This window comes from Esox lucius, chromosome 7 (genome assembly GCF_011004845.1).
Source record: "Esox lucius isolate fEsoLuc1 chromosome 7, fEsoLuc1.pri, whole genome shotgun sequence".
Taxonomy (NCBI): Eukaryota; Metazoa; Chordata; class Actinopteri; order Esociformes; family Esocidae; genus Esox; species Esox lucius.
In genome coordinates, this window is record NC_047575.1 from 25132813 (window position 1) to 25150906 (window position 18094).

The 18094-nt window shown below is 39.7% G+C and overlaps 2 protein-coding genes across 5 annotated transcripts in view; one reads left to right on the top strand and one right to left on the bottom strand.

The window, feature by feature from the left end:
- tbx16l (T-box transcription factor 16, like) lies at window positions 1-8265 on the top strand. Of its 2 annotated transcripts, XM_020048252.2 has the most exons (10): window positions 1-985; window positions 1203-1359; window positions 1569-1671; window positions 1882-2046; window positions 3484-3630; window positions 3755-3825; window positions 4403-4479; window positions 5425-5527; window positions 6065-6753; window positions 7078-8265. In XM_020048252.2, exons 1-9 carry the CDS (start codon window positions 772-774, stop codon window positions 6738-6740), a joined length of 1713 nt encoding a protein of 570 aa, XP_019903811.1. In that variant the 5' UTR covers window positions 1-771; the 3' UTR covers window positions 6741-6753; window positions 7078-8265. The 2 variants fall into 2 exon arrangements, with proteins under 2 accessions (XP_019903811.1, XP_019903810.1); XM_020048251.2 differs by having other exon boundaries at window positions 6065-8265.
- Window positions 7650-18094, bottom strand: part of LOC105030985 (flotillin-2a) — a 21435-nt gene continuing 10990 nt past the window's right edge. For all 3 annotated transcript variants that reach the window (XM_020048253.2, XM_010905135.5, XM_020048254.2), the window contains 8 exons: window positions 16319-16442; window positions 15706-15824; window positions 15197-15310; window positions 14966-15085; window positions 14552-14766; window positions 12103-12286; window positions 11704-11853; window positions 7650-10504 (listed from right to left, as the gene is read on the bottom strand). In XM_020048253.2, the coding sequence (XP_019903812.2) occupies window positions 10466-10504; window positions 11704-11853; window positions 12103-12286; window positions 14552-14766; window positions 14966-15085; window positions 15197-15310; window positions 15706-15824; window positions 16319-16442 (1065 nt within the window). In that variant the 3' untranslated portion in view covers window positions 7650-10465. The remainder of the gene's footprint in view (window positions 10505-11703; window positions 11854-12102; window positions 12287-14551; window positions 14767-14965; window positions 15086-15196; window positions 15311-15705; window positions 15825-16318; window positions 16443-18094) is intronic.

Here is an 18094-nt window from a genome sequence, read left to right on the forward strand (position 1 = left end):
CTTAGTGGAGGTAAGAAAACACAGAAAGAAAACACATACCTCCGCTATGCCACTTTAACAAAGGCTTTTTATAGTGTCATACGAGTGCGCCTTGGATCTTTTAAGTTCGTAAAGTTTTACCTTGGAACAGGCTTCACCTGTTTACGTTTTTTTAAGATATTCTGAAATCCGATACAGTATGGTGTCATGTTATGTGTTATCTAATAAGGGGAGATGCTGATGACATCACATCTGACCATCAGACCTTAGGATTATGCTTTCAAAAGGAAATGGCCTACTACCTGCCTTGAACATCATTGAACAATATCTCCAACAATTTGTCAGCAATTTGTCAGCGTTTACTAGAAGTTGTTGTTTAGGTATCAAAATATGACACATAAAAGCAACATTTCAGAGAGTCACTTTATCCCAGTAGTACCTCTGTCCAGTTGACAGACCCAACTAGCAGCAGTGGACTGGAAGACACTACTGATGGAGTGAGGTGTCACTCTACACACATTATGTGCATTGACACTCCCCAACCTTTTTCTGTCTAGCCAGCCATCCAGTATAATAAAGAAGATAGGACCGGTTTCCTGTAATAATGGCCGGCTGAACTGCCTAGGTGATTAGCACCTAGTCTGGGATTTTATTCTTCTCGAGTTGGGGATCCCTACTGCCACCCAGTCCCCACCCCACTTTTCACACAATAACGTAGGCTAGTCTGTATAAAGATCAAAGTGGGCTTCTGATTGATGTCCCAACACCACACACACCTTTGTCTTGTGTTGTATGGGAGGATATTGTATAAGGAGAGCCACCTTAATGAAATCTCAAGTGCAGTTCCCCAGTTCAGTATGTTTTTGGAGTATATCAGAGCGGGACAACAACATGAGCACTGTTAGGAGCTCCAAGGCCATGTATATGCATGAGGAAAGTCCAAGTTGTGGTGACTACCCATACCCACTCAACTCTCAGACCAAGAGCTATGGCTGTTGCCTACCAGGTTGGTTTGTGTTTGATTGAAAGACAGTATTACCAATGTTGTTAAATATGATGCATGATAGCTTGAAGTAGTCCCAAATAAGCGTGAATAGCTCTTACTTTTTTAACAGTGGTAGTCTGTGTATATTTAATGTCGTAGGTTTGTGGAAAAAAGACATGAACCTTGATAGACAAAACGTGTGCTGAGTGATGCAAATACATTCTACTATATTGGAAAGACGCCGTTCATCGAGGCCAGTGTAAGGACAGCAGCCGTACTGTCAGGGACGAAACCGAGATTTCAGACCTTGAAGTCCGGGTTTCACTCCAGGGTCGTGAACTATGGGAACAGTTCAGAGGTATAAGAACTGAGATGCTGATCACCAAAACAGGAAGGTAGGATATATAAATATGTTCACTTATTAATTACAGTTACATTATAAATTAAATATGTTAAAATCATTTAATTGCTTTGTAGTGTCAACTAGTAATTCTGTTGAAACATTTGAAAATCATCTTTCGCTATTGATGCGAAACTGCGATTACAATTTTTGAATTCAGTTTCAATACCGTAAAAACATCCAGTCTGATTGTATTGTACACAGGCGGATGTTTCCCTGCTGCAAGGTAACTGTGACAGGGTTGAATCCTCGGGGAATGTACGTTTTCATGATGGACATGGTTCCGTTTGATGAAAACAAATACAAGGTAGGGCTACGTACCTCGCCTTATCCTTCCGATCCTTGGACCACTTTATTTCTGATTGTTATCTATTGGCTCCACGCACTTGCGCACACATACAAAGTTGTAGTAGTGTTTGTGTTTATATACATTGACAAGCTTTAAAAACATATGTTCTATTTGAAAATGTTTTATCCATTGTGTGTTGACTCCAAACTGCACTTTTCCTCTGTGTAGTGGAGCACGGATCACTGGGAGGTGAGTGGTATGGCTGAGCCCCACATTCCAAACCGCTTCTTCATTCACCCTGACTCTCCTTCCCTGGGGAAGAGGTGGATGCAGTATCCTGTTTCCTTCCACAAGCTTAAACTCACCAATAGCACCCTCAACTCAAATGGCCTGGTATGACACAAGAAGTGGTACATCACCATGACCCTTGCAACATAGTTGATAACTGCGGAATGTTACTTAATGATACAGTAAAATATACTTTGCCTTAAATCAGATACTGTTGCAGAATGTACACAACTATTCAAATGTTTGGGGTCACTTAGAAATGTCCTTGTTTTCCAAGAAAACATACATAAATGGGTTTTAATAGGAAATATAGCAAAAATGAATTATATATATATATAGTCATTGACAAGGTTAGAAATAATGACTGAAATCATAATTGTGTCCTTCAAACTTAATCAAATAATCCTCCATTTGCAACAATTACAGCCTTGCAGACCATTGGAACTGTAGTTGTCAATTTGTTGAAGTTATCAGAAGAGATTTCACCCCATGCTTCCTGAAGCACCTCCTGAAAAGTGGGATTGGGTTGATGGGCACTTCTTACGTACCGTACAGTCAAGCTGCTCCCACAACAGCTCAATAGAGCTGAGATCCGTTGACTGTGCTGGCCACTCTATTATTGACAGAATACCAGCTGACTGCTTCTTGCATAGTTAGGAGGTGTGCTTTGGGTGATTATCCTGTTGTAGGAGAAAACTGGCTCCAATTCACAGGGTATGACATGGCATTGCAAAATGATAGCCACTGTGCTTCAACACTGTTGTTGCTTGCTCCTTGGGGCTTCAGGCTGGGTGTTTTGTAAAAGCACTTTGTGACAACTGCTGATGTAAAAAGGGCTTTAATAATAAATGTGATTGATTGATTAATAGCCTTCCTGCTTCATCCCTTTTACCCTATACAAACCTCACACTTTAGCCCCACCAAAGCACCCCCAGACCATCACATTGCCTCCACCATGCTTGACAGATGGCATCATGCACTCCTCCAGCATCGTTTCATTTGTTTTCTCCATCTTCTGAATGTTCGTCTTTGTGATCAGAACACCTCAAACATAGATTTGTCTGTCCATAACACGTTTTACCCATCTACGTCTGTCCAGTGTCTGTGCTCTTTTGCCCATCTTTATCTTCTCTTTTTATTGACCAGACAGAGATATGGCTTTTTCTTTGCAATTCATCCTAGAGTTTTCAGCTGTGCAAACATAATTACAAAAGTGTTTTCTAATGATCAATTAGCCACTTAAAATAATAATCTTGGATTAGCAAACACAACTTGCGATTGGAACTCAGGACTGATGGTTGCTGATAATGGGCCTCTGATCCCCTTGCTAGATATTCCATAAAAAGTCTGCTATTTCCAGCTACAATAGTCATTTACAAAATTGACAGGGTCTACACGGTATTTCTGATAAATTTGATGTTATTTTAATGAACACAAAAATGTACTTTTCTTTCAAAAACAAGTGACCCCAAACTTTTGAATGGTAGTGTAACTAGAGTATATGTGGACAGGCATAGTTGTAAGGTATCTTATGTTCTGCAGGTGGTTCTTCACTCCATGCAAAAGTACCAGCCTCGCTTGCACATTGTCCAGTCTCCTGACCCCCACAACCCTCCGTTGGGAGGTTATCTGTGCTTCACCCTCCCGCAAGCAGCCTTCATAGCTGTAACGGCCTATCAGAACTCAGAGGTAAGGTCTGGACACCTCGCATTGTATTGATTGGAGTGTTGTGCATATGCAGCTACAAGAGGACATCACAAGATTTGTACAATTTTTTAAAGGACATTTTGAAGAGTTCTTATTTACCCAACAGATAACAAAACTCAAGATAGACAACAATCCCTTTGCCAAAGGGTTTCGTGACAATGGGCTGAATAGAAAAAGGTGAGATAAAATAACCTTCTATTTCCAAGAAACCTGAAAAGCAAATGTTGCTTAAAAACACTACAGTTCTCATAACAGTGTCCTGTGTAGCTTACTAGCATAATGCTTGTAATGCCAGAGATATGAGATCCCATAGGGTGTCAGTACGAAAACATTTGTAAATGTATGAATTTACAATTGTAATTTGCTCTGTGATTAGGGTATTTGCTAAATTATGTAATGTAACATTTATGTATGATTCAGAATTACATGATTTTTAGACGCATCTTACTTTCCTATCTGATATCTTTCTCCTGTTATATCATGCTTGTGCTCTGATCAGTGGGGTGCCAGTATACTTTGTTCCTGAGCATTATCATTATTATGTTACTAAGACATTATGGATCTGTTTCGCAGACACAGATTAAGCCTAGTCCTGGACCAAATACCAAGCTCAATGGAGAATCTGTATATATCTGTATCATACTCCCAGTCCTGCTACCCATGGAAATTTAACCCACAACCCTAGTGTTGCAGGTTTCATGCTTTAAACAGCTGGGCTGCATGATCACACCAATTATTTTCTTTATTTCTGTAGATACAGGGAAAAGCAAGCTCAGAGTTCCAACAAACAAAATGAAAGACACTGCCTGCTGGAATCCAAATCTTCAAATGGTATATTCACTTATGGAGTTAATAACATTTTAAACATATGCAAAGGAAATTGTAAACATTACACCTCATTTCAAAAGATGGATTTTCAATTGAATACAGTTAGAGGCTAGGTTTGTGGATACAGATTAGGCCTAGTCCAGGACAGGAAAACCAAGCTCAATTGGTGATCAATTAAATAGAGCGCATCTGGTGAGGAAAACAAGCAGATGTTTGTGATGCAGATGAAGAAGCCAGATGTGATCCTGGGCTAACATGGTTAAACATGGTCTGCAGTTTTGAGGCCAGTTGGAGATAATGTCAAATGATCTTAAAAATGTTGTGGGTGGCTTATGGTAGAGAAATAAACATTCAATTCAGTTGGCTAATAAACATTCCTGCTGTCAACATGCCAATTGCATGCCCCCTCATAACTTATGCATCTTTGGCATTGTGTTGTAGGAGGCCTTTTATTTACCCCATCACTGGTGGGTTCACTGGTATAATGATCATGCACTTTGCAAAGTAGAAATGCTTACTAAGTGGAATTTAACAGAATGTGTGCTTACCATTTGAGAGAAATACAAATTTCAGTGCATATGGAACATTTCTGTGCTCTTTAATTTCAACTTTAACTCTTCACATTTAGTTTTTTTGTTCAGTGTAGGATAGATCATTTTTAAGTGTTGTGCAAAGTTAACTTTGTTCACTTAGTACTCATAGTTTGCCTTTTAGCTACTGATGAATACAAGTGCATTAGACCAGCACTCAGGGACCCATAATGAGGACTCTGTCCGTCCCTCATTGTCTCAATAGGATCTAGACCAGTGGAATCAGATGATGAGGCTGATATAAACATATCCAGGTCTAGCTCAGTGGATTCCCATGGTGCAGCAGGACACAGGGCTCATGACATCATGTTTCTCTCTGTTGCCCCTAACCCACTAATTTCTGCCTTCATGAACCAAGGGGCAACAGCCGTGCCTTTTGGCCAGGAAGGATGCGGGGTCCAAGACCCTAGGATCCAGAATACCCTCACACACAACATATTCACAACCATGGACTATGGCAGGTAGGATGTTATCCTCACACACAACATATTCACAACCATGGACTATGGCAGGTAGGATGTTATCCTCACACACAACATATTCACAACCATGGACTATGGCAGGTAGGATGTTATCCTCACACACAACATATTCACAACCATGGACTATGGCAGGTAGGATGTTACCCTCACACACAACATATTCACAACCATGGACTATGGCAGGTTGGATGTTACCCTCACACACAACATATTCACAACCATGGACTATGGCAGGTAGGATGTTACCCTCACACACAACATATTCACAACCATGGGCTATGGCAGGTAGGATGTTACCCTCACACACAACATATTCACAACCATGGGCTATGGCAGGTAGGATGTTAACAATTAGTGTCTTCAATCTTAAGTGTATAATCTCAAATGGTCAGCAATAAATTGTGAATCCTAATAAGAACCATTCTTATTAGTACATTATTTCTGTAGCAGCTTGATTTGTTAAATGAACAAATGAAATTAACTAATATTCTGAATCTTTACTCTGTTCTATTTCAGCCCTGGGGGGCAAAATGAGGCAAGGCATACTGGTTTGTCAAACGTTGCCTCTCCTCTTGTTCCAGGCCCTTTCCTGGGTGAGAGTCACTACCTAAGTACTCTTGGTTTCAGAAGTCTTCCTGCACAGAGCAGCGGACTAGTTGTGCATCACACATTTCCCCAAGCCGATTACCAAGGTCAACGTTGCCCAGCACCACACCTCTCTCCTATCTACAGCCATACATCAGGCCACCAGGGCCAGCGGCATCCACAGCAAGCTGATTTCGACTGCCCACTCCCACTGCCCCCCAAAGTCAGCAGGATGAACATCCCTGAGAGTCTGGAGATGAGCCCCTCCCACTCGTTGTCTGGCTGCCACCGGCCCCTCAATGACATCCTCAACAGGAATTATGGGTCAGCAGTCCACTCAGGAAGACCCCAGGGGAAACTGCTCCAGGCACATTATGACTCGAGGACAGGCTTGGGGGTGGACAGGGAGCTCCGGCAACCACAGCTCGACTGTTCAGGGTGCCTGCCTCTTCACAGCATGGTGCTCTTCCACCAGAACAGCTTGACAGGCTCTCTAGGGCCGCTAAGAGATGGCCATGTAGTCCCTAAAGTAATCTCCTCCGTTAAAGAACACCCCAATAAGGCACCGCTGCAAGAAATGTTTTTGGATTACCAGAATGTGAAGTAATCTCCATTATCTGGTAAATACAAGTCAGGTACAAATTAAACATTCTGCCCTATGCCTTGTGGAGCTCTACTGACATCTCTGGGTACAGTTGGGGCACATTACTATGCAATTTTAAGTAATTCCAAATTAATGAAGTACTGCCCTACAAAGACAAAACATGGCCACTACTAGAATAGTCAGAAATCTTTGAGCTGCTGTAATGTAATTTGGTATTTCGTTTGTCGACATATGAAAAAGCCAGTCAATCATACTATAACATTGATTATCAGAAATAACAGTCTGTCTAGATTGAAGTTAGATTTTGTATTAACATAATTACTGCACTTTGTATTTGTAGGGCTGCTCTTTAGCGTTACAGAGCACAATCAACATGGTCTCCTGGGAAATGGTTTCCTAGGAGAAGGAACTGGGAACTGTTTTACTCTTTCTCAACATTTTAATAACTTAAGATGTAAGTAATAAGGATAACTACTAACATGTAAGAACTCAGAATGTCTTCATGTAAGAACTCCATATATCTTCACGTTAGAAGTCAGTATGTTTTAATGTAAGAAGTCAGTATGTCTTCATGTAAGAACTCCATATGACTTCACGTTAGAAGTCAGTATGTCTTTATGTAAGAAGTCAGTATGTCTTCATGTAAGAACTCCGTATGTCTTCACGTTAGAAGTCAGTATGTCAGGGTTTTTATTACCATGAATGTTTCCTCACTTTCTCAGCACATTAAAGTAAATGTAAATGAAAGTAAATTTGAGTTTTTGTATATTGCATATACACAGGCTCAGTGGCTTATCAAACATACACAAAAGGATACAGACTGCTGTAGTTTTGATTTAACAATGGATAACATTTGGAAGATAATAACAGGCCATGAGTAACTATTTCTCAGAAAAAATATTGAGGAAACTATTTGGTGGCAGAAGATTTATTACAAGGCAGCACATCACAGTATTTTAGCACAGTGAAACTGGAAGAGGAGTCTCACGTGTTACATGCTGAAATATCCACAAGGGACCAGTTTTCCAGTATTCTGTAATATAAATCCAAAGTAGACATATTCACACAAACACATTGAGTTTTAATATACAGCTTAATAATCATTTATTTTATATATGGATACATGAAGACTGATGTTAGTAATACAATGTTCTGTCGTCAAAGACATTCTTCAAATACATAAATCTGATTCTACTTCTATTTATTTGATGAACGTCAGCATAAAAATAAGGATCCAAAAAAGAAGATATAAAATAAATTGAAAACTTTTTTAGTTCAACAAACCTTTTGACCATGTAAATATTACTTTGTCTAGATAGTCTTTCAACAATCCTTATCTTTCCAACATTTTTGATTTCATACAATTCAAACCAGCTATTTCATCAAAGAATAAAGTTTCCCTTCTAGATTTACAGTACTGTATCACACAATCTACCATGCAGAACATAACTAAAAGCAAAAAAAAAGAAATACATTATTACAGAAGGATTTACATTACTCCCTCAGACCAGAGATATGACAAAAGGCAGAAGGTTAATGGTTCTGTGAAATATAAAATACAATTAGACATAAATGATGCCATGTTTGAGGTCACTTGTTCAGAAAGTGGTCAGATTTCCCCTAAAAAGCTAAAACATTAAATGAACTTCAGATGTAAAATGAACTGTAGTCCAACTCAAATGTGTCAAAACACTGAAATGTCTCACATTTAAAGCAAATTGGGAATGTGGAGACACCTGATTAATGATTAGTTGGTCAGGATATGTCAGCATTGCATTCCTAATGGAGGGTGGCAAGCAGCACCCTGTAAAATCCTGAAACAAAGGAGTCTGGTAAACTGAGAGAGAAATCCTTTTTTAACTATTCTGTAACTACACATAATGGACCCAGGATATTACGTAACATTGGCTATCCTAAGAGACTGAAATGCACATTGTCATATGACCCAATAACAGGAAAGAACTAGAACAAGTGTTAAAGCTCAGATAGATTTAGGTAATCCAGATTATCAGGAAAGCTAGCAGGACTCTATATTAAGGCTAATCTTGACAGTATATGGCTTTACACAGACATAGAACCGCACACGTTAATATGTATGCTGTGTTACATGTCTTCTATATCTAACAATGCACACCTCTCCCATACCAAAGATAAAGAATGTATAGAAGAGTCTAGGGCAGAATATGGTGGATAATATGAGGATCAGGGTAAGATATGCTGTATAAAATTATTTGCACCCAATATTAAGTTGAGCAAACAAGGCTGTATGAAATAACATAGGTAATGAGCAATATTAAACCTTTTCCACAACCATAACACATTGTAATTCCTCAATGATTCAAGGGAATTAAATGAGTAAATTAAAACATCTTCATTATTTCACTAATTGTGATAAGTGGTATCAACAACCATTTGTCTCTTTTCATTTGTGAGCTCTTTGCCTTTTCCCATGGTGTTAGATTACAGATTTTCTGTGTGTTACCTCAGTTTCATGCAATAAACACATTAAATACAGTTCCTTAGGATTTACTTAAAAACATAACATTAATATCCTATTTATAAGAATCCTTAGTGATATATTTCTGACAAATTATGTGAGTATAACATTTAGGTGTTGTCATGTAATTTATCATAAAATCATAAACTATAGCCCATTACCTGGTTTATTACTTGGTTCTTTAACACAGCTTCATATGCACAACTTTTTAAGGGTGCCATTAATTATGTTAATTGTAATTAACAACCAAAAAGGAGTTGGTAAAAAGGCACATACTAAATAACTCAATGAACAGAAGAACAAAAAGGATGATACAAAGAAGTAAAGACCTGCCAAGACATTTCAGATTACACAGATGTAAGAAGAGTTAGTCCAAAAGAAATGCGATAATTATGATGCCTTTAGAAAGTAATCAATGCCTTGATTGATTTTGTTGCATTACAAAGCGGGATCAAGATTTCTCATTTTTGATCTACATAGAAATAAAAATCCTCCCAAATATATAAAAAATAAATACTACAGTATCTTTATTACATAGATATTTTACCCATGTATCAACCTTTGACGGCAGTAAGTCTTAAAATATCTAGGTTTATACTAGGGTTCAATACCTAACTCCACTTAATTTGTCCACCTCTGTTTCCTACTGTCAATAAAAGCTTTGATTAAAAAAAAAATAGTGAGAGGGGAAGGAGGGGGGGGGGCTGTCTTTGTAAGCAATGCCTTGCGGTTTGGGTTATTGTCCTGTTGAATGGTGAATTTGTCTACCACAGTATGTGGTAGACAGGATTTTGCCTGTGCTTAGCTGTATTTCCATTTCTGTGTAATTGTATGTATGGGGCACAAGTATAGGGTAAATGTTTATTCCAACCACATTAACATTATGGAATACTTTGTGTAGATAAAAAAATAAAAATAAAATCACAGTATGATTAATATTATTTTCTGGCTGTAACACCACAACATGTAGAAAAAGTAAAGTGGGCTGAAAACTTTCTGAAGGCACTGCACTTAGAATTAAAACATATGTATATTTTTAGTAAGCAGCAATACATGCAGATAATCTGGTCCTATATATAAGATAAGGCACCAGGGGTCTAGGAAATGAAAATATTTAGACTCTTTGTAATAACAAACAAAACCTAGTTTTCAAGTGTTTCTGGGTGAAGGCAGTTGATTTAAAGAGTGCATAAGACGGATGCATTGGAGTCTGGGTGCAAAAAGGGTTTTCTCATGCTTGAGGGTTGGTCATCTTCTGCAGCAAAGGGATCTATGGAATTATGAGAGAGAGAAGGAGACTGGGTTAGCTTTAGCTTTCACTAGAACAACAGAGAACCCTGTGGCAAAGTGGCAACAAGAGTTGCCCTACGTGCTATTTGGAACCACAGATGTGGTGAACCTCAGTAAGGTTGGATATGGAGAATATGGATAATCTGTAGTGAGTATGCTCTGGAAAGACTGCAATTCGACTTGGACTTCACAGCAACATTCTATTTCTTCGGTGTAAAATGTACAAACGTTAATGCATGCTGTAGATTCAGTGTTATAAAAATGTCTACTAATACGTTTATTCTGGCCCAAGGGTGGAAAGATGAATGGCAAGGCATTGGATTTACAAACCATCCTTGCGGTTTTGACTGGCAGGCTCCCCTCTCTCCCCTGGGATGTCCTCTCTCCAAAGCCATTCTGGTTGGGTCACTAGCTTACTCATGTTACCCCATGCCACCCCTAATGGGAATGAACACCCTGTGCTATACTTGGCCCTCTCTCAGGGTGGTTTGCGGTTCTTTGGTATCACTTTGGACTGGTGCTTGGCAACACTAGTGGAGTTATTTCCTGCTAAGTTGGCCTTGTCCGGGACAGCCGTGTCAGACCCCGGTTATACACTGCAATAGTTTTGTGACAGGCAACTAAGGCAAGTCTGTCCTGTCTCAGTCCCCATTTTTCACTTTGCATTAGTTTAGTTTAACGTCAAACGTTTCTGCTGTTCATTTGAATCTTAAGGGGACATGAGCCCTTGAACCACTCCTCTGGAGTACCTGTCCTGATGACTCCTAGCTATCCCTGTCCAAAGTCCTTCTGGTTGTGCTGCAGATCTAGTTGATGCCTGATTATTTCTGCTGTCTCTGCCCACAGCCCACCTGGTGATCCCGGTCTACCTGGTTGTGCAGCTGAAGTGGACTCTTCCTAATGTCTCTAGACACATCCCATTTGCATTTATTAATATACTCTTCACGCAGCACAGCCGGAATAGGACTGGCCACCCTACACAGTCAGGCTCTTCTAAAGGTTTCTTCCTAGCCACTGTGCATCAATATCTTGTTGTTGGGTCTTTTGGGTTTCAGGCTGGGTATCTGTAGAAGCACTTTGTGACAACTGCTGATTTAAAAAGGGCTCTATGAAATACATGTTATTGATTGACTGGTCTGGGCAGACGGAGTTCACGCCTCCCTTCTCCTATCCCTTCACCTTCATCAGGTCCACCCCTGTGAGGGCGTTGACGGACACCGGGAGCTCAGCCAATAGCCGGTTCACCTCACTGGTCACACGACTACCGTCCCCGCTCAGGATGACAATATCTTGGGTCTGGGCTAGAGGTGCCGCCACCTTACCAGCGATCTGTGCAAACACAATAACACAGACTTTGTTCAGCTGGGTGATCTTCCAATATGAATCACATAACACAACACTTAGTTGGAAGGCTTGAACCAAATCAAAGAAAACATTATGTCACAGACTGGATCCTGCTGATCCTTGGATAGGTTTACCTAATGACAAGGCTGGTGAGTGTGTATAAAAGGTTTTGTGCAGCTGTGTGACACATCTCACCACACATTTATGTAAAGCCCTTAGTCCTGACATACTGACCTTCGGCAGGGCCTCTAGGACCAGAGCGGTTTTGGCTGCCTCCCCATAATGTTGGTAGGCCTCAGCCTTCAGCCTCATCTTCTCAGCCTCAGCTTTCCCTATAGCCTCTATGCAACCGGCCTCAGCCTCACCGATGCGACGGATCTTCTCTGCCTCTGCCTGGGCCGTCAAAACCTTCTTCATCCTGTTAATGGGTTGGCAGAAGGCCATATGAAACTGTAAACACTAAAAACATAGTTAGGTCTGGATATATTTGGACACTGACACTGAATGTTTATTATTTTGGTTCTGTATACCACCACATTGGATTTGAAACTAAACAACCAAGATGCCATTGAAGTGCAGACTTTCAGCTTTAATTCAAGGGGTTGAAAATAAATATTGTGTAAAACGTTTAGGAATTGCAACCATTTTCATACACAGTCCCCTTATTTCAGGGGCTCAAATGTAATTGGACAAATAAAATGTTCATTTTTAATACTTAAGTTTTGCCTTCAGCAAGTGAAACGCATGCTCGATCGGGTTGAGATCAGGTGATTGGCTTGGTCATTGCAGAATAATCCACTTCTTAGCCTTAAAAAACTCATGGGTTGCTTTCACAGTATGTTTTGGGTCATTGTCCAGTGAATGTGAAGCGCCGTCCAATCAACTTCGCTGAATTTGGCTGAATCTGAGCAGACATTATATCCCTATAGACTTCAGAATTAATCTGGCTGCTTCTGTCTCCTGTCACATCATCAATAAACACTAGTGACCCAGTGCCATTGGAAGCCATGCATGCCCATGCCATCACACTGCCTTCGCCGTGTTTTGCAGATGATGAGATATGCTTCGGATCATGAGGCGTTCCAATCCTTCTCCATACATTTTTCTTCCCATCATTCTGGTACAGGTTGATCTTAGTTTCACCTGTCCAAAGAATGATGTTCCAGAACAGGGCTGGCTTTTTTAGATGTTTATTAGCAAAGTCTAATCTGGCTTTTCTATTCATGAGGCTTATGAATGGTTTGCGCCTTCCGGTGAACCATCTGTAATTGCTCTTGTGAAGTCTTCTCTATATAGTAGACTTGGATAATGATATGCCTACCTCCTTGATGGTGTTCTTCTCTTGGCTGGATGTTGTGAAGGGGTTCTATATCATCCACCACTTTTGTCTTCCGTGGATGTCCAGGCCTTGTTGTGTTGCAGAGCTCCCCGGAGCATTCCTTTTTTTCTCAGAGTGTACCAAACTGTTGATTTGTCGACTCCTAATGTTCCTGCTATCTCTCTGATGGATTTTTTAATAATATTTTTGCAGCCTAAAGTTCGCCTATTTCACATGCATTGAGAGCTCCTTTGATCACATGTTGTGTGTTCACAGCAACAGCTTCCAAATGGGAATGCAACACCTGAAAGCTGTTAAACTGTAACTTGAATATACTTTGGTAAACAGCCAAAATAACAAAACAGTGTCCAATTATTTACAGACCTAACTATAAATGTCAATTGGTAGCTTCTGCTCACAATACATTCCTTTAGGTCTATGTGTTTAGAAACCGCCCTACTAGGGGGGACTCACTGCCAGAGCATGCATCTATCAAGAAGATCGTAAGATGACATGCCCGGGGAGAATTAAAATATATACTCTGGATACGAGAGTCTGCCAAATGCTTCATAATTAGTTATTAAAACTATGTTAGCAACAAAACTCTGCGCATAGCTAGCATGCAGAGGTGTAAGAAGTACAAACTCAAAGTATTTGGCTGTGTTTCAGAAATATCAGGGGTCAAATCATAACAGGAAGTGCACTGTGTGTGAGTTTAACCGAGCAACTGAGTAATGAAATCAAAGGGAAGAGCAAAAACCCGATTTTGACCCCGTAGGTCTGTTTTTTTTGGTTACTAATTTACTTATACCACTGCTTTGTGTGCCAAAGATCAGAAGATGAGAATGAAGAAACTTCAATAGACTGCGAAGTATGGCAGAGTTATGGATGTAATTTGTGCAACATCAGGTGATGCCGGATGCACACTCAGGCTTCCTGTTTGAACTGGTTATCCTTTATAATGACAAGATGCTAGAATCAGAACATTTCTGTATTTTGAACAGGATAAGGGTGCTTTCACAAATCCCTGTTTGAAACCTAGAGAATTTCAGTACCATGATCTGCGGTTATAAATAATGAGTGAAAAGCAAACAAACACTGGCTGTAATTAATCCTGTCCTGGCCCGATTAGCCGGTCCAAGGTCCAATGACACAATACAAATTATTGTGAAGTGGCAACGCAAAATTTTTTGGGGGTGCCCAAATTACACTGCAAACTATTTCGCATGCAAATGTGAGTTAGATGAATGCACTGCAGAGCCCGGGTTTAGTATGACAGCCTGCTTTGCTAACAGAATTTGAAAGAGAATACATTGCTCAAATTCTGTATGGATTCTGGAAGGGGCTCAATAATTGGTCACTCACTTCTGTCCCTCGGCTAGCTGTTGCATTTTGTACGCCTCAGCCTCCGCCGGCCTCTTCACTGTGGCTATCAGCTCCTTCTCTGTGCGGTCAATCTCCTTCTCCTCTATGGTGATCTGCTTCTTCCTCTGAACCACCTCAATCTCGATCTCCTCTAGACGGATCTTCTGTTGTTCCTTGGCAGCCTGCAGCTCGTAAGCCAGCTGAGCTTCTGCTTTCTGAGTAGATAAGATACAAGGGTAATATTCCGTTGGAATGGAATGTACAGCTTGTTATTTTTTGGAACAAAATATTTTGCTATGGTGTGCGATAATCAACATGACAAAGATATAATAAGGACTTTTACACTAAGCCTAGAGTTGATGCCACCATTGATTGCCAATGGTGCCTCTAATCTAGATCAATGATGTCTGATACCTTCGTGTTGACTTCTTGATTAAAAGCAGCCTTCTGCATCTCTAGTCCTCGTTTGGAGTCAGCCATCTTGGTGTCTGCTAGGAACTTGACATCCATCATTTCTTTCTTACATTCTGCTTCCTGTATTTGGCAGAGACCATAAGATAAGAGGGGAACAACAGGGACAATTTAGAGTTGACGGAATACTAGGTCATTGATCGAATCCACTTATTTGCAATATCTATTTCTTACCCTGATTCCCGCATCTCTCTCTGCCTCAGCTACGCCAATGTCTGCATCTCTCTGTACTGCAGCAGTCTGACTCTTTCCCAGGGAACTCAGATACTCCACTTTATCATACACATCCTGACAGGGATAGAGGTTATCGGTAATTGTGTTATTAGGTGTGTCACTATAAGAGTTTGCTGCCTATCTGTAAGAAATCTCCAAACCTGCTGTATGCATTTAAAACAATATGAATGTATAAAGGTCTAATATGAGAAAATAAGAATCCATACAATTCTAATAAGGAGGGTATTTAGAACAATAAGAAAGTGTAAAGGTCTCATAGGAGAATATATACACCAAGAAGAACGAATAAAGGTCTAATAGTAGTGTATAGAGAATACCATGAACATATACATGTCTAATAGGAGTGTATATACACCAAGAAGAACCTGTAACGGTCTAATTGGTATGTATACATGTCAAAAGGCCAGACCTGTGCCCTAATAGGACTTGACCATGCCCCTTTCCCTTACTTTGATAGTGAAGCTGAGGATCTCGATGCCCATGCGTCCCACGTCTGGAGCTGCCACCTCTCGGACCAGAGCAGCGAATCTATCTCTGTCCTGGTAGATCTGCTCTACTGTCAGAGTTCCTGGAACATAGGTTCAAGATCATTGTTAGAGTGGGTCAATATCCAGACATTCTGATATAAAGTTTTCGGAATCTGCCATGTTGGGACGTTTTACATAGCAAGCGAAAAACGCTAAATCCAACCTCCCCTTATTATACTAGTCTAGGCCAAATTAGCATGCTTATGTTTTAAGAGACATTTCACAATTTTGAGCTACATCTGAGCAGGAAAACAATAAAGGACTCCGAAAAAAAAAAAGCTTAAAATGTCAATTAAACCTTTGTGTCAATGAATGGTGTATACAAAATGTCTGGATAGTGGAGACTGACAAAGTGCTAGGGGAAGTTGCTGTATGCATATTTCCATTGATTCCAGCCCACAACCCTCTCTTGGATTATCTACTGATACATATCAATGTAAACTGGAACATCATGTACATTATTATGTATGATTAGGTCATTTTGTTTGTTAAACTGTCTATATGAATAGCAGCCTGTCTCTCAGAAGGTCCTTACCGAGGATAGAGCGTAGATGACCCTCCAGGGTCTGCAGAATAACACTCTTGATTTCCATCACAGATTTTCCCAAAAACTGTTCACAGGCATAGGCCAGCAGCTCATTGTCTGTCATCACCTTCACCTAGAGCCAGGGTAACAGGCATGGTTGTTAGCTAGATACTACTCTCTCTGCAGTTATTACAATCACTTATTTACTTTCTAAAAAGCACATTATTATAACTAATTTATAAACTCTGCCTATATTGACCTACAAGAATAAAACACCAGAATTCCAAATGTGATTCCCTTACCTACCTAACAATACCTAATATTGTCCAGGTTCATGCAACATATTATGGATAGTATCACCAAACAACTAACTGGCCTGTATTAGGCTAGATGGCAATAATGCACGTGGATGATTAGAAGTAAATAAATTACAATTACCAGACAGGAGATCACATTACCATTACATGAATACTGTGTTTCCAATCAGAAACATCTACACACCCTGTCAAAATTTTGGGGTCACTTCGAGATTTCCTTGTTTTCCATGAAAACATAAATTAAATGAGTTTGAAAAGGAAATATAGCAAAATGAATAGGAAATAGAGTCATTGACAAGGTTTGAAATAACGTGCTTTGGGTCATTGTCCTGAAATTGGCTCCAATCAAGCTGTTTCTGTTTCTGAAACTAGACACACTAATTTATGTATTTGTCCTCTTGCTCAGTTGTGCACTGGGGCCTCCCACTCCTTTTTCTTTTCTGTTTGCTCTGTTTTGTGAAGGGAGTAGTACACAGCGTTGTACAAGATCTTCAGTTCCTAGGCAATTTCTCACATGGAATATCCTTCATTTCTATCAACAAGGATAGATTGACGAGTTGCAGAAGAAAGTTCTTTGTTTCTGGCCATCTTGAGCATGTAATCAAACCCACAATTACTGAGACTCCAGATACTCAACTAGTTGAAAGAATGCCAGCTTTATTGCTTATTGTTTTCAAAAATTGAAAATTATCAATTAGCCTTTTAAAATAATAAACTTGATTAGTAAACACAATGTGCCATTGGAACATGGGACTGATGGTTGCGGATAATGGGCCTCTGTATCCCTATGTAGATATTCCATTAAATATCAACCATTTCCAGCTATAAGTAATTTACAACATTAACAATGTCTACAGTGTATTTCTGATAAATTTTATGTTATTTTAATGGACACATTTATTTTGCTTTTCTTTCAAAAACAAGGAAATTCCTATGTGACCACAAACCTTTGAACAGTAGTGTATACTGTGTTTATTCTGAACTGTCAATTAAGATCATGAGATGCATAAATCTCGCTAACTGCACAATAATGCCATTCTACATATTTTGCCATAAGGTTGAAAGAAGGGTAGCATTTTCAAGCAGATTTCTAATAGATTCAGCACATTATGTCACGTCTCATGCTGTATATATGCCATCTCAGCAGGGCTGGATTTTCTGGGCCTTTTTGGCCCTTAAGGGAGAATAACATCCATAAATTGATTGACGTAATTGTTAAACTGCCTCTCTATCCACCAAAATCTCACACAGAAAGAGTACGTTTAAGCTAGCGCAAGTGCAGCATTATTTGGTTATATTCCACTAATGCAAAGTGATAGAACTTTGTAAAGAAACAATTGTCTACATGAAAAATGAATATTCTGTCAAAAACACAACATCAGGCTAAACCCCAATTGATTGTGGTAGATGCCATATACGTTTTGTGATAAATGTCAGTCACGTTTTAAATGTTACCTTTTCTAACAGA

Bases quoted from the DNA above. Each gene is read 5' to 3' on its own strand.
- tbx16l (XM_020048251.2), top strand. From the start codon at position 772: ATGGGAGGATATTGTATAAGGAGAGCCACCTTAATGAAATCTCAAGTG. The intron at 1,360-1,568 runs GTAGGATATATA...TATTGTACACAG, and splicing joins CTGATCACCAAAACAGGAAG to GCGGATGTTTCCCTGCTGCA. The intron at 2,047-3,483 runs GTATGACACAAG...TATGTTCTGCAG, and splicing joins CCCTCAACTCAAATGGCCTG to GTGGTTCTTCACTCCATGCA.